General features: G+C 34.3%; 3 protein-coding genes across 33 annotated transcripts in view; 2 read left to right on the top strand and 1 right to left on the bottom strand.

Annotated features, from left to right (window-relative positions):
- Positions 1–1,453, top strand: part of CEP290 (centrosomal protein 290) — a 60,029-nt gene extending 58,576 nt beyond the window's left edge. For all 6 annotated transcript variants that reach the window (XM_087934542.1, XM_087934541.1, XM_087934539.1 and 3 more), the window contains one exon: positions 831–1,453. In XM_087934542.1, coding sequence (XP_087790668.1) covers positions 831–1,019 — 189 coding nt within the window. In that variant the 3' untranslated portion in view covers positions 1,020–1,453. The remainder of the gene's footprint in view (positions 1–830) is intronic.
- RLIG1 (RNA 5'-phosphate and 3'-OH ligase 1) lies at positions 644–8,797 on the bottom strand. Its single transcript, XM_026699002.2, has 7 exons — positions 8,651–8,797; positions 7,666–7,783; positions 5,920–6,015; positions 5,342–5,458; positions 3,648–3,845; positions 2,901–3,070; positions 644–2,531 (listed from the first exon to the last, which is right to left on the bottom strand). The coding sequence occupies exons 1-7, from the start codon at positions 8,738–8,740 to the stop codon at positions 2,349–2,351; spliced, it is 972 nt and encodes a 323-aa protein (XP_026554787.1). The 5' UTR covers positions 8,741–8,797; the 3' UTR covers positions 644–2,348.
- ZC3H11D (zinc finger CCCH-type containing 11D) overlaps positions 8,709–16,075 on the top strand; it is a 30,869-nt gene continuing 23,502 nt past the window's right edge. For 16 of the 26 annotated variants that reach the window (XM_087934571.1, XM_087934559.1, XM_087934569.1 and 13 more), the window contains exons 1-2: positions 8,709–8,848; positions 12,080–12,163. In XM_087934571.1, coding sequence (XP_087790697.1) covers positions 12,092–12,163 — 72 coding nt within the window. In that variant the 5' untranslated portion in view covers positions 8,709–8,848; positions 12,080–12,091. Of the gene's footprint in view, positions 8,849–11,402; positions 11,499–12,079; positions 12,164–16,075 lie in introns of all 26 variants that reach the window. The other 10 variants (XM_087934572.1, XM_087934560.1, XM_087934570.1 and 7 more) reach the window with 1 other exon arrangement.

Raw genomic sequence — 16,075 nt, 5'->3', positions numbered from 1 at the left:
TGGCGAGGAGGGGGCAGTGTGGGGGCAGGATGGATGCCTCCTGTAGTACTCTGCCAGCCAAAACAGTGTGCGGGAGGGCTGCATGTACCCCCTTTATGCTTCATTTTTGCCTTCCCTGGCCACCTGCAGCACTCTGACAGTTGAAAATAGGCCCCATGGCCCATTTTTCAGCTCATTTTCAACCCATTTTTTGACCCAGTTTCAGCTGGCAGAGTGCTGCAGGAGGCCATGGAGAGTAAAAAAAAGGTGAGGAGGGACTGCATGCAGACCGTTTTAGCTGCTAGAGGCACCGCAGGCTGGCCCCTTGATATTTCCAGGCTGGCCCATGGGCCGGATTTAAGCACCCTGCGGGCCGAATCCAGCCCGTGGGCTTTAAGTTTGACACCCCTGGTCTATAGGCTTAGAAAATATTGTGGCATTGAAATCAATTGTTATATACAGTATTTCATTACATTAAAGTCCAGATGCTTTTCAAGTTAAGCAAAATAAAATTTTCAAGACAAATTTCCCTTATATTGGACTGTAAATGTAAAAAATAGAGGCAAAATGAAGTTAATATTGTGAGGAATGCATTAAATACAAACTGTTTAATTCTTGGTTAAATTGATCTTTTCTATCAAAAACCATTTTTCGAAATGTCAGATTAGAACAAGAATGTGTATATGTTTTTATTCATAGGGCATGAAGAAACCTAGAACACATTTTGAATATAGGAAAAGCACAATAAGATATAATAGATTGTTGTATCTGTTGAAATTAATGGATTGTACTGAACATACTTGTGTTTGTGTGTTTGTTAGGATTAATTTATAACGTTTTTTTCTCATTAGGAAGAAATCAAAAAGCTTAAAAATGAATTGGACCACTTTGATCCAGCCTTTTTTGAGGAAATCGAAGATTTAAAATATAACTATAATGAAGAAGTTAAAAAGAATATTGTCTTAGAAGAGCAATTGAAAACACTTTCTGAAAAATTTGGAGTTCAAGTAGACATTCCAGGTAGAATTTCTGTTGACTAAAACATTTTCTGTTTGAAAAAACATTTCCAAGATACTTGCCAATACTGTGTATTTAAAGATAAATTAAATATTTGCATCGAAAATGAAAAACATGCTCATGAGTGAGGTATTTCCCCCCACTTATTTTAAAGTCAATAAAATGCAGATTATTTCTGCTATATGTAAGTCTTATACTGTACAGTTTCTTTCAAGTCTTAACAAAGTGCCTGCCTGATTAATCTGGTTTAGGGCTTCCACAAGTTTAAAGACAAAAGAAAGATTAAAGGAATTATAATAATGTAAATTTGCTACTTCTAAATTGTGCTAATTTATTAGTATATATGTATATATTTTCTATGTTTGAATAATATATATGAATTGTGAATAAAACAATACATTCCTAATTTAAAATGTTTAAGACAAGTTATGTTGAATAAAAGTGTTACAAACTTCAAGATCATTTTTCATTAATTAGATGTTCTTGAATAAGATAAAATGCTGCTTTGTTTTGACAGAATTGGAGTTATGCTTCCTTATATCTGCTCCAGAAAATTAGATGTTCTACATCAGATTTTAGGAGCTCCAAAGGGGCCATAGAATAACAAGTCACTGCATAAGCAGATATCTGTTCATGATCCTAATGTACATAAAATTCTACTACAAATATTATAAAGTTATTTATGATAATTAAAATCTCTATAAATGAAGAATCTTATCTAAACATTTTAAAAGAGATGCCAGAATGGGAAGTTGTTCCTTATGTGTTCATAATTAGTGCAGGTATTCCTTTCTAAAAAAATACATGGAAGCAAGGAATCAGACTGATCCTATATATTTTAAGTAAAATGACTTACTTAAACTATTCATGACTGATAAATATTGAAAAATGTTCTCCAATGCTGGTAGCAGTGTTTAAACTACCACAAGATTTTACTGTAAGGTTATATAGTTTCTAAAAGTTTTCTTCTTTTATGCCTTCACTGCATAAAGTCTATTAAACTTAAATGTTACAGTGCCAGAAAAAATGGATACATGATTTTTTTTAATGAGATAAAACTTGTGAGATTAATAGTTAATTTTCACTGCTTGAATAAAAGCATGTTGCATATTTCACCTTTAGGAACTGAAGGTTTTCTTTATAGCTTTTCTACTGAAGTTTCTCCAGTTATATACGTGTGTGTGTGTGTGTGTGTGTGTGTGTGTGTGTGTTTGTGTGTATTTACAGTCAAGAATATGTAGACATAATACAATTTATATTACATTTCAACAAACATGTTAAATATCTTTAGATTACTATAAATGAAGAAGCAGGCATACAGATGATTCAATGTATTTTCTGAAGAGACCTGGTCATAAGACACTTATTATATCTCTAAGACTACTGAATCTTTGTCCATCCAACTTTGAAAAATAATGAAAAAGAGTCTTTGGTTCAAAGTTGTACTTGGCTCTATTGAAAGTGATAGTAATTGGTTTTGATGCCAAAGAAGGATCCACAATTGGCCAAGACAAGCCAAGATGATGTCTGTGAAGCTATTTGAAGAAAAAAAAGAAAAGCAGTTAAAATATTATTTTTAACAGTATAATCTATTAATGACCATACTTGCATAAAAATATGTGAAAAAACAAGCAAAGAAATAAGACTATGAAAAGTATTTGAAAGAGGTAACTTCAAAAAGCATGTTAAAACATTAAAGCAGCTATGTTCTTTGAAAGATATATATTGTATATTTTGAAGGCTTTTCTCATGCTTTCCTTTGTACTCTTTGTACATGTGCACAGAAATTTTCCTTTCTTGGCAAATATGTATATTTGAAGGTAAGAGTAACATAAGCTCCAGGACACTAGGCTTTCTGAACATTAAAAAAAATCACAATTTCTTAATGAAACTTGCAGGATTACCTTGATTAAATTTCCATCAGGACAATGCCACACAATCCCTTCAATCTTCCCCTCTTTGCATCCATCAAGCCAAGCCAATATATCATTGTGATTTATTGATGGTGCATTTTTAATCTGAAATGTTCCATGTGGCACAAGAAGATGTACAGGATGTTTCTTGTTTCCTAAACCTATTAAAACATTCAAAAACTTATGACTAGCATATTTTATTTTATTACAGAAACTCCTCATATTAATCTGAATGGTTCCTTCTCCAAAATCCACTATATTATAATACTTGCTTCCATAATTTACTTCTACCACTATATGTATTTAGGTTTTTCATTTATCTTATCTAAGAGGTCACTTTGATTGTAATAGTTTATTACAATCCTTTATTTCATCAAAGTCATAGAGCAACGTTATTTTTACAATTGAACGCTTTCAGTACATAACCCAATTACTAGAATTGGGAAAATTATTCCTGTTGCTTCATAATTCATTGGTGCATGTACATAGCACGTGTCTGCAACTCTTTAAATTTGTCATATATGGCTGGGCCTTACAAGGTCCATGCTACTTTAAACAGTTCCAGACAAATGCTATGTTCATGCTTTGAAGCATTGGATTACCTTTCTAATTAACTTCATTACACTTTTACTGTGTGTTTTTCATTTCTACATTATTACATTTGTAATTTTAGTGTAATGGTTTTGCTATATATTGCTATATATAGTCTGATTTTTTTTAATGAGTTGAAGTGCTTACCATATGGATTTGCATTAATATTTGTTCCAATAAGTTCCAGTGTTTGCTCTGTAAATTCACTTAAAGGTACTGGACAGATTTCTAGAAGATCAGGTTCCTCAGCATGATGCTTCAGAATGAGAGCAAGTTCATACTCATAATCAATAGCAGAAGAATGCCAACAATATAGTTTGCTGTTTTTTTCTACTGGCACCCAACCTGATTATTATGAAACACAATGTTAGTATTGTCTTGAGACTGATTGAGATTGATTTGACTTGATATATGAATAAAAATATTAGTGAGATAAATATAAGTTTTATTGCACACAGAAAATGAGTGATTGAAAAATATTTACTAATCAAGAATGGGATTTTACTAAGATCTAGTTTTATTTCAATTCAAAAAGGAAAAACTCCATAGCTTATTGTGTTTTGAAATACAAAAAATCATGAAACATCTTTTTCACCTAGAGCACAGAGGTATTCAAAATTAAGTACTCCTAATTCAGAAGTTAAAGAACTACATGACTCACAAAAACTAACATTTAGAAACCACCATCATCAATAGTTTAAGAACAGCAAACAGCCGACTATAATACATTTTTTAGGAACCATCCTAACACTCCCTATCAGTGATTCTGGCTAGTGTACATTTAAAAACATTTTGAATAATGAATATGAGTATGTATAAAAAAACGGAAGGATTTTCATGGTAAGGATTAACATTTTACTCTCAATAGGAAATAAAGTATGATTTGTTAACCACCTACATTTTCTTTCAAACAGTATTAAAACAGAATATCAAGCTTGTAAGAACTAGTGCAACTGTTGAATGCTTTACAGATACGTGAATTTCACCCTCAGAATGCCCAACCAGCACAATCAGTGCTGGGAATTTGGGGACTTGAAATCCATATATCTGAAGAATGCCCATAGTGGGAAAAGTTAATCTTATGGTTAAGGTGAAGGTTAATCATAGGATTGCCTCTAACTAATTTTTGGCAATTGGTATATTTGTTGACAGCATTAGTAAGTTATTTGGAAAGAATTCTATTTTTAGTATAATGCAGACCTCGGTCCATTAACGATTTTCACTCTGAAGTTGTGGTGAACAATTCTCAGGAAGGGAATGTATATTTTCCAGGTAGCTACCAACATATTAATGTTTCTTTTGCTTGTATTATGGGAAGCTGTTAAATGAGAACCGTCAGGATAGGATGTTTTGCTCAATTCACCTGAATTCATCTAGTTTCTCCTCCCCACCACATAATCTATCTTTAAAATGGAAGGGAGGTCTTAGCATCACTAATAAAATGATAAAGGAAACAAAAGGGTTTTTTTACCTAATATTTTATCTTTGGAGGGAAAAATAAATTTGAAAGTTCATGAAAGAAAAGTTCAAAATGAAAGTGTTTTTCATGACATATTTTGAAGATCAGGAAGAAATAGGATTTTCCTAAGAAAGAAGAACATACAATTCCTTTTCTTCTGATCAAGTAGGCAGCATTAACTTTGTACTTTCCAATTTGATGTACAAATCACCACATATATCCCTTACATGATACAGTACCATTATATCTGACTTCATTTAACTAATTTATAGATTTTTCTAAAAACAAATTTCTAACACTCTAAATGAAATCTTTTCTAAAAGGAAAGATGACTTTAGATGTTTAGAATAAGGATTTCTCATATTAAATAATATTTTTATACCTGGAATGTGTCCGTTTTCATCAGGAAAAGGCTTTCCATTGCAGTACTCTATGTCCTTGGCTGGAATCCAGCATTCAGGGACAGACCTGAAATCATCTTCAATATTCCACATAAATCCTGTAGGCAAGAATATTAACACCTTTGTAAAAGTTACCATTTAACTATCGAACAGGTTTACAATTTAGGATAAGTAACAAGTAACAATTTGGCAATGACAATTCTTTTTTGTGTGTGTATCAATTTTTCATTGCTATTAGGTTGCAAATATAACTGCATCTACTTTTGCTGCCCCATTTAAAGTTTCTGAAGTGTGTTTCATTACTTTCACTGACAAAATGGTAACTAAAGGATATTCAAACTACTTTTATTTATTTAGCATGTGGCATATCATACATTCAAACTACTAATTCATTGTAGCAAGGCACTTATATAATCAGAACTTGATCAAAACATTTCAACTTACTGGTAATCAGGAATTGATATTCTCTAGATAATTCTTCAAGGACAGAGGGAAACGTAAGATGAAATGCCTTCATTATCAGTTTTTTGTTACAACATGTATCAGAAAAATCCCCTACCTTTGGAGTGTTCTGCTGAGTACATAAACTGCTTAAACTTCTTCTCGGCTTGCTTGTTTGGTTTTCTATCAAGTCGGGCCCAAAGGTATGGATGACCTACAATGAGATTGAAAGTTTGATTTTTTTTCCAATTATTTCATAAACAAGGTAATGTGAGGTATTTTTGAAGCAGCATATATCTCCAGAAATAAGCAAACATGTGATATGAGCGTATAAAAAATAATTCATGCTTAGATTCTGTAAGTGGATGCACCATTTTGAATTGAATTAACAGCAATCAAGCATAATCCTGATTTTTCACTCTATATTTTTGCTTTCCTGAGTCTAAGCATGCTTCAATTCTGACCATCAAAGTATTGTTATCTACACATTTCCAATTGTTAGTATTTTGACATAGCTATCAGTCTTCTCATCCCTATATTTAATGATAAGATAAAGAAAATGGAAACAAGAATCATCCTTATCACATACCCTTTCTTATTCTTATTCTCAAATGAATTACACATTCAGTAATTTATAGTAGCTCTTTTGTTCACTGTAAAACGTCCTAAGAATGATCACATGTTCTATTGGTTTTAATATATTCTATATTCAATCATGATTCACAAAATCAAAGGTCTTCTTATATCCATTGAAATAAAGGTAAACCTATTTCAGTACTCCTGTTACTTTCCACATTATCTCAAGCTAGCTATATTCTATGTATGAATATTTTTCTTAGTAACATCTTGACAAAAAGTTTGCCTACATCAGAAATAAGTGGAATGGATGAGCATCTGTACATTTTCTTCTATCACTATTCCTTCCTGTTTTTTTTGTCTTTCATCAGTATCACTTAATGCTGATGTTCATTGAACACCCACACCATAATTAATGTTTTTTTTCCAGTTTTGATCTTATGTATCTTTATATAATTATCTCCAGAGCTATTATTGAAGTTTGACACTTTCAAGATATTTTTCTTAAAATAAGCTATTGAACCTTTCCACTACATCAAGGTAACAGTTTCCCAGAAAAGGACAATATATTTTACAAGACAATCCTGTAGAAATTAAACATTTGTTTGTAAACCTTATTAATTTCATATTAATATTAATTTATTAATATTAGTTTCTGTTCTCAAAATCCTTATAGTATTATAAATTATCACTAAATGAAATTTTACACAGAAGTGAACATGTATATATATATTAGAAAACCTAGTGTTAATGTCTAAAAGATGAGTAGCCTACACATGCTTGGCTATTTCTATCCTTGTCATATTCTAGCCTAAGCAATTATCCAATAATACAGATACTGTTGTTTAGCAACAAACTGCATTTAGTTGATCTAAAAAAAACCTGACCCTGCACTTGTGGGAAAATGCCAGGAAGAAAAAAAATTGTAAGAGATGGTGGTCTTCAACTAAAAGACTGCAAGATAAAGCTCTGAGTTATGGCTATTTGGAATTTCTTGGAATAAGGTACCCATCTAACACAGGTGTTAACATTCAGAACCTTCATAGACACATTTCTGCAGCTTAGATAGAATACATGACTGTAGACTGACAGCTACATTATACTATTCAAATTGAAGTCTTACTAGGAAACAGCCATGCTGAGCAGCAAAACACGCTTGCTGGAATTGTTCTATACGTAGAAAAGGAACATCCTAATTTTGAATTATTCATTTACAAAAATGTGCATGCTACCTCTTCATATACATAATACCTAGTACAGTAACATTTTTAATTTAATTCTATATTACCTTTGTATGTAGTTATATAACAGCAAGTTCCATCCACCTTTTCTGTTGGAATTGCATTGTATATATCTGCAGCTAAAGCCTTTTTATTAATTGAGTTGGTGGCCAACACTTTAAAAGTCTGAAAAGAAAATGATCATTGTAAACTTTTTGGCAAATGTAGTCTTCTTTAACACTTTTAAAATTTCTATCAAAGGGTTTAAAAAAAAAAGATGATGCCAGTAAAGTAGCTGAGTCTCAGTTTGAAATTAAAAACATAACCAGCAGAAAATTAAAAACGGATGGAGGTGGAATGTTTGTTGTAATAATCTGATGGGATAAAGTTTAAATCTTCTGAAAATTCTACTTGTCCAAATACAGTAGCTTTTATGAAGTAAATTTATTAAATTAACGGTTGGTAGCTGCAAAGTTTTGTACCAGCAGAAATGTTTGGGGGAGCAATATTTTGCCAGCTAAAGGGTAACCCAGGATACATTATTTTCCCTGAAAAACCTACTCTCACAAGGAGATAAAAACCTGAGAAGGTGAGTTCCAATTTGCCAGCTTCCTTTTGAAGCGTAAAGACTATTTCACTGTTTGTAAAGTATTTGCACCTAAAAAAAGGCCCATCAGTACCTAAGTAATTCACAAGGATGCCGTCTTGAGTATAAAAGCAGCTTCTGTTACCTCCGCGAAGTAAACGTGGCAGAGATTTTGGAAGAGGTGAAGCGACTCTACCTCTTAATCCAAAGTCGTTCCTTGCCGCACATCCACGGCAGCTTCACGTGGGCGTGCTGCAAAACTGGGCGAGAGAAACCGGCGCGAATAAATTCTCCCTGCAGGTGCTGCAGGTTGTTTTTCGCGCAGCCAGGCTCGTGTCTGGTTCTATTATGACCCACGACCGGTCCGGAAAAGTCATTATCCAATTCTCCGCTTGAGACTTCCCAGTTTTTCTTTCTGACAGGCCCGCGGTTCCCTTCACCCCGGCGGGTAACTCCGACCCCAGTACCTGGCGCTCCCGCTTGGCCGAGGGCTCCTCCTTCACTTGAGTGACGAAGAGGCAGGGCACCTTCTGCTGCACCGAGCCCAGGCGACTCATGGCCCCAAGAACGCGGCCCTTCGCCCCTTGCAAGCGGGAAGCCTCCTATTCTCAACTGCTGCAAGCCGCTTCCTAGCCGCTCCTTGAGCAACAACAGACGCGGCGGGGGTAAGTCTCACTGAACAGATTTCTGGGAAATGTAGTCCAAGGCCGGATCGAGATAGGCTCCACACCTTTCCGAGCGCTTTATTCGCTGAATTAGAGGCGGCGAATTATTTTGATCGCAGGTCTCATCCATTGTTCCTCCATCATCTCTTACCAACCAGGTGCTCATCAGATGTATTAAACTACGACTCCCAGCCAGCACGACTAGGATGTTAATCTAAAAGAAAAAAAGATTACGTAATATACGCGCCCCACATAACCACTTCTTTGTTACAGCTTTAATTTTTGGAAGTTGAGTTAGCGTTTAGAACTGACCTCGATCTTGGTGGTTTAACCCTTAAAATATTTCACAGGTTTTTTTAAAAAATGGTTTGTATGAAGAATTCATACAGACGCATTTCGTGCAGTCGAAGATTATTAATATTTAATAAGAGGGATTTTTTTTAAAAAAAAAAATCATGTACCTTGCAATAAAATCAAGTATGTGTATTGTTTTGTATCCTAAAAAAAGTACGTTAGTTTTTAATACTTTGGTTCTCAAATCAAAATATTGTGCCGTCCAGAATCATTTTCCATTTGCTTTAAATATTTGGGAATAGTTAGTAACTATCGTTTATCAGTGAAGAATATATATTATTTTTAGAATTCACCTGCTTGCATTTACATTGTATTGTTCTTTGATACAGTGACATTTAGGGTGGCAATTTATATAGAACTAAATAAAAAATCCAAATCCAATGTTGGCAGCAAATTCTTTTCTGCCATCCAGTGGTCTTTAACATGTTTTCAGCCCAAAGGTGGCATGTCTACAGTGCTTGAGCTATATACGTAGTTCAGGAACAGCAATGTGAATTTTTGCACTTGTTCCTTGTATTGTTGGTAATGGCCGGTATTGATTTTGCAATACTACCTAATGTCTGTTTTTATCACTTTATAAAAATGACTGAGTCACTTACAAAGGTTAAAACAGAAAAAAAACAAACCACATATAACCTCTTCCCCCGCACCCAAAGATAAATAGCCCCATGCACAGAAAACTGGCACACTACGTTTATCTGTTTACCTGATCCAAATCCCTGGGGAAACAGCCAGGTCTTCAATGCCTTACAAATGTGTAAGTGTAACTGAATTGGGGGCCATCCAAATCTTCAGGGCGACACTGTTCAACAGAATTAGGCTCTTATCTGAAGGGCCATTCAGAAATGCTGCATTCATTATACAGAGGCCTCCTTTGAAAAATTATGCATGGCTTCTATAAGATATAAAAGCAGTCTTGTGTGAAGCCATTGATTCATAAACATTCCTTGTAAAGTTTCTGTCTGTGCATTAATATCATGCTTCCCAAACCACTTTGAAACAATGAAAATAATTATAATTAAATAATTATTTCTTACACTCCCAGAAAAATATTTACAAAATTTTACAAGTTTAATTGTTACCATTTCTAACATTTATCTCTGGAGTAGCTCCTGTATACTTAGTTACATTTACATCATCAATTATTTGTTTATTATGTATGTATGTATTTATTTATTTATATCTTGAGTTATTTTTGTAAATACAGGTAGTCCTCAACTTACAAGACTTCATTTAGTGATCATTCAAAGTTACAACGGCACCGAAAAAAGTGACTTATAACCATTTTTCAAAGTTACAACCTTTGTAGCATCCCCTTTGTAGCATTTTTGTGATCAAAGTTCAGATGCTTGGCAACTAGTTCATATTTATGACCATTGCAGTGTCCTGGGGTCATGTGATCACTTTTTGTGACCTTCTGACAAGCAAAGTCAATTTATCAACTGCAGTGATTCTCTATAGCAAGAACGGTTGTAAAATGGGGCAAAACTCACTTAACAAATGTCTCACTTAGCAACATAAATTTTGGGCTCAATTGTGATCATAAGTCGAGGACTATCTATAACTCAAGGCACAAACATACGTAATCCCCCTTCCTCTTTCTATTTTCCCTACAACCCTCTGAAGTGGATTGAGCTGAGAAAGTGACTGGCCCAAAGTTATCCAACCAGCTTTTGTGCTTATGGCAGGCCTAGAATTCACAGTCTCCTGGTTTGTGGCCTGATGCCTTAAGCTAGTGGACAAACTGACTCTCACATTCATAATTATTTTCAAGTTCCTTGAAAAAAATAATATTTTAAATATGCTCTTCAAATGCTTTCCCTTATTTGAAAAAAAAAGCCAGTTCCTGAAATTTAGATTTAATTTTTTTAAAGAAATGTGAATTCACAAATTAATAATGTAAATATTGTGATGGGACCTGCACCTACTCAGCAAAAATAATGTACTGCTCTGTTATTCTATTCATGTCTCATATATTGTAACGAATCTTTTCTTTATGGTATCTAAAACTTTATGGTTAATTCTTGATCGTTACCACTGAGAACTGATTGATTCTATTGGTTTATAAATGAATGGACGAATATTTAGAACTAATGCAAGCTGCAAATATTAATGGTTTACCAATTGGTTTAGTTTCATTTGGCATCTTTATGGTTTCTTCTATGAACGTCTCATAACATTGCACTTCATGTGTCCTTAGGGTGAATCTACTTTAGGAGTTCCTTGTAACTATTGCAAATGTTTTTGCCACTGTTCAGTAAGTCCTTCTCCCTCCCACAGAGTGGAAAAATCAAAGGTAACCTTTTTGGTTGGTCTTCTTAGGATATTTGTTCCAGTATTTCTGTGTTTTTCTCTCTAACAGATTATTTTTCTCAACCAACTCAAATATCCCCAGACAATGAGCTTTTCAAAACCTGCATTTAAACTGTGCCATAGAAACAACAAGCAAAGAACTATACTTACTTTCATGCAATTAAGCATCTATCCCATAGCCCAATACCTCTGGCAATATTAGTAGTTATTCAAAGACTCACTGATGCACATGCCATTAATAACAGGACATACATATGTGTGCATTATGCCATGACCATAATAAAGATTTGATCGACTGATATATATGTGTTAGTAGCGTATATGATGCCAGATAAGCTTAGGAACCAAATCATTTAAATAATTAAAATCCTGGCAAATTGGGAGTTTCTGATAGAGAAAAGATGAGGATCTTTATTCTCGTTCTTGTCTCATTCTCAGTTCTGTCCATTATGAGTTTCAGAAATTCTCTTAACTGAGTTGTATTTCTTTCATACATTTATGTTATGTTGGAATAACTAGATGAGTAGATCATGTGGAAATTGCTGTCTTCTTCCTGTTTTCCAGCACTTAGGAACAATGAAAATAAGTGAGCTTTCCCAGTTTGAGGGGCCATATGATGTCCTTTGTGATGATGTCATAAGAACTAAGGTAACAATGAAAGAAATTCTGGAAGTTTGAATTTGTGCACTGTCTAGCAACCACTTTCAATTTGTGAGCTCTTCAACAAACCTTAAGAAGGTACCGTCTGTTTTACAATTAGTATAAGAAGCTTTTTGGTTAAATCTATCAACTGGAGGTTTCCCTTTAAGAGGAAATAGAACTTAGATCCTGAATTCAGCTGTACTCAGAACAAAAGGGAATATTCTTCCCATACATGTTGATAATTCCAACATTTATGCTGAGATCTTTCTAAAGGCAGTGGAGTAGAAGCACAAGAGGTGAAATGACAGAAGTTGGGGATGACTGTTTTTTCTATGTTCATTCAACCTGTGCGAAGGTAAATACTGCATAATTTATAATGGATTGCATCTATTATATTGTCATGTACCTCCCAGCTTTCCAAATTGTAAGGAATGCCAGGAAGACTGTCACAGGCACAATCAAATTCTTTTTTTCTAATTGAAAGTCATTTGCAATTACTTTCGCTGTATATATATTTCCATCGTCTATACAGAAAAGTGACAATAAAGGTTATCTTATTTTATCTTATAAAACTGCAGCCTGAATTACCTTGGAATGAATGATCATTGGAGATTTTTCAATAATAATTCTATGGCACATCAAAAGGAAATTGGAATTCCTTAAACAATCAGTATTATTTCAGATTGAGCCATGGCTACAGCAACTTTCCTTTATTTTTCCAAAGTTACATCTGCATTCCACAGATTTCTCTTGAATTCTCAGTCCAGTCTATTTTCCTCTATCTGCTTCTCACATGTCTAAAATTGCCAATAATTTCCATGTTTTTCTCACCCTCCCTTTTTAAGCCTGAAAATTCTTTTATATTTAATCTTCATGGATGACAGATTGATATTCAGAGTTCTAAAAATTGATGACTGCATAATTTACTTTCCATGGATATTAGTAAATTTCAGCATACATTTGTACTATCCCCTTTCACTCTAAATAGAAAAAAAATAATAACATTTCTATGACCTTTTATTAGGTTTATAACCACTATTCCTTTCCTGCAATTCTTTACACTAAAGAAGCACGCATGTGTCTAACTTACCACGTCATGTTGCCATCACGTGACATGTCATGACTTTTTTCCCTTCATGGAGCTGGGATGGGCATGGCCTACGAATGATGTATCCGGCCTGAGGGCCACCAGTTTGATACCCCTGGTCTTCTTGCTTAAAAGTCTGTACTGACCAATTGGCCCCCATTTTCCCCCGAATCTTCAATAAATCACTAGAGATGTGCTATGTTCCTTCTTGCTTCAAATGCTCTACTATTACCCCAGTGCCAAAGAAGCCCTCCCTCAGGGAGCTGAATGACTACAGACCAGTTGCTCTAATATCTGTAGTTATGAAAACTTTTGAAAGGCCAGTGCTGTCCCACCTGAAAACCATCGTGGTTCTGCTGTTATATCCCATGCAATTTGCATACCAAGCAAATAAATCGACAGATGATGTTGTTAATATGGCTCTGCACTACATCCTACAACACCTTGAAACTCCAAATACCCACGCAAGGGTCCTCTTTGTAGACTTCAGTTCAGCATTCAATACCATCATTCCAGACATTCTTCTAACTAAACTAAACCAGTTAGCGGTACCTGAACACACTTGTAAGTGGATCATAAGCTTCCAAACAGACAGGAAGCAGCAGATGAAGCTAGGCAGAATCACATCTGATACCTGTACAATTAACACAAGAGCCCCCAAGGCTGTGTGCTTTCTCCACTTCTCCCTATATACTAATGATTGCATCTCAAATGATCCATCTGTTAAAATACTGAAGTTTGCAGATGAAACAACAGTGATTGGTCTCATTCGAGAAAATGATGGATCTGCATACAGAAAGGAGGTTGTACAACTTGCCTCATGGTGTAACCAGAACAACTGGAACTGAACACACTCAAAACCATATAAATTGCGGTAGACTTTAGGAGAAACCCTCCCATACTACCACCTCTTACAATACTACACAACACAGTATCAACAGTAGAAACCTTCAAATTTCTAGGTTCTACAATATCACATGACCTAAAATGGACACCTAACATCAAGAACGTCATCAAAAAAGCACAACAAAGAATGTTCTTTCTGCGCCAACTCAGAAAGCTCAAACTGCCCAAGGAGCTGCTGATACAGTTCTACAGATAAATTATTGAGTCTGTCAATATTGACTCTGCACCTCTATAACTGTCTGGTTTGATTCTGCAAACCAACAGGACAGACACAAACTTCAGAGGATAATTAGGACTGCAGAAAAAACAATTACTACTAACCTGCCTTCAGTTGAGGACCTGTATACTTCACGAATCAAAAAGAGGGCTGTGAAAATATTTACAGATCCCTCACATCCTGGACATAAACTGTTTCAACTCCTTCCCTCAAAACGATGCTATAGAGCACTGTACATCAGAACAACTGGACGCAAGGACAGTTTTTTTTCCCAAATGCCATCACTCTGCTAAATAAATAATTCCCTCATCACTGTCCAACTATTTACAAAGTCTGCACTACTATTACTCATAATCTTCTCATCACTCCTTCTCATCCATCCTGTCCCACTTGTGACTGTATGACTGTAACTTTATCGCTTGTATCCTTATGATTTATATTGACTGTTTCCTAGTATGATTTGATTGCTTATTGTACCCTATGACTTTTATTAAGTGTTGTACCTTATGATTCTTGACGAATGTATCTTTTCTTTTATGTACACTGAGAGCATTTGCACCAAGATAAACTCCTTGTGTGTCCAATCACACTTGGCCAATAAAGAATTCTATTCTATTCTATTCTATTCTATTCTATTCTATTCTATTCTATTCTATTCTATTCTATTCTATATGGTTAGAAAGGCAAGAATGTGAAGAAGGCAAACCCTATAAAAGATGAAAGAAAAAAGAAAATGAATAGAAGGAAGGGAAGAGTAGAGAAAAAAGTAAGAATATAATAAAGAGAAAATATACAAAGAAGTAATTTCCAACCTTCATCACAACAAGCATAAACAAATTTAGTAATCTTTAAGGTTACAATTAATGATCTCTTCACCCCATTTAAGCCATCCCTTGTTTTAGACAAATCCATAAAGCATCATCTTTTCAGTCCTAACATCAGCAGAAAGTCCATAAAAGGTTTTCAAAAGCAATAACATATCTTGTTTTAACCTTGATCAAATAACCAAGCTTTATATTCCTTTCCTCTAATAGTTTTAATCTTTAGTTCATTCAAATGTCATAGGATCAGATTACTCTTCATTTCTTCTTTATCACAATGTAAATGTCAGGTGTAAGGAATCAAGAATGACGGAGTTTACTCAAAGTGGTATCTTTTATTGCTGATTGCCCATATATAGGAATCTTGTTAGACTAAAACATACTCTGCATATCTAATAGATACACCCTGAAAAGCATTAGGGAGGGTCCACTCCAAGCCTCTTTCTGTAGATCAAAATTTCCTGGATGATTTGCCTCTTTGCTCCTTGGGAAAGAAAATGTCCTCCTGTGATTCTGCACCACATTCCGCCACAGGTTTTAACAAACCTGTTTTGTAAATCCAGATTATTATTTGAATTTCCCTTTCAAATTTTAATAGCTATTAAAATTTGAAAGGGAAATTCAAATAATAATCCAGATTTTGTAAATTTTTGTAAATTCAGTGAAACAACCTTTTTCAACTCTTCTCTTGGTCTGATAGTTGTAACTCTATTTTCAACACCAATTTTACATCAATTTATTCTACATCTATTATTTCTCCAATGACAACTTTTGAATAAAGCTTGTTCATGGAAGCGGACATCATTACTAACATTGTTGAGATTGTGATTAATTTTTGACTCCATTCTTCAAAAATCTCCTTTGGTATTTTCATTGTAATAGCATTT

This window comes from Pseudonaja textilis, chromosome 5 (assembly GCF_049901715.1).
Source record: "Pseudonaja textilis isolate UNSWEBS1 chromosome 5, rPseTex1.2, whole genome shotgun sequence".
NCBI lineage: Eukaryota > Metazoa > Chordata > Lepidosauria > Squamata > Elapidae > Pseudonaja > Pseudonaja textilis.
The sequence above is the reverse complement of the archived record's forward strand: the minus strand, read 5'-3'. Positions and strand labels throughout refer to the sequence as shown.

Coding starts and splice junctions, on each gene's coding strand:
- RLIG1 (XM_026699002.2), bottom strand. CDS start 8,740: ATGAGTCGCCTGGGCTCGGTGCAGCAGAAGGTGCCCTGCCTCTTCGTC. Junction 5,459..5,919: donor CTCAGCAGAACACTCCAAAG/GTAGGGGATTTT, acceptor TCTTGCCTACAG/GATTTATGTGGAATATTGAA. Junction 2,532..2,900: donor CTGATGGAAATTTAATCAAG/GTAATCCTGCAA, acceptor TTCTTCAAATAG/CTTCACAGACATCATCTTGG.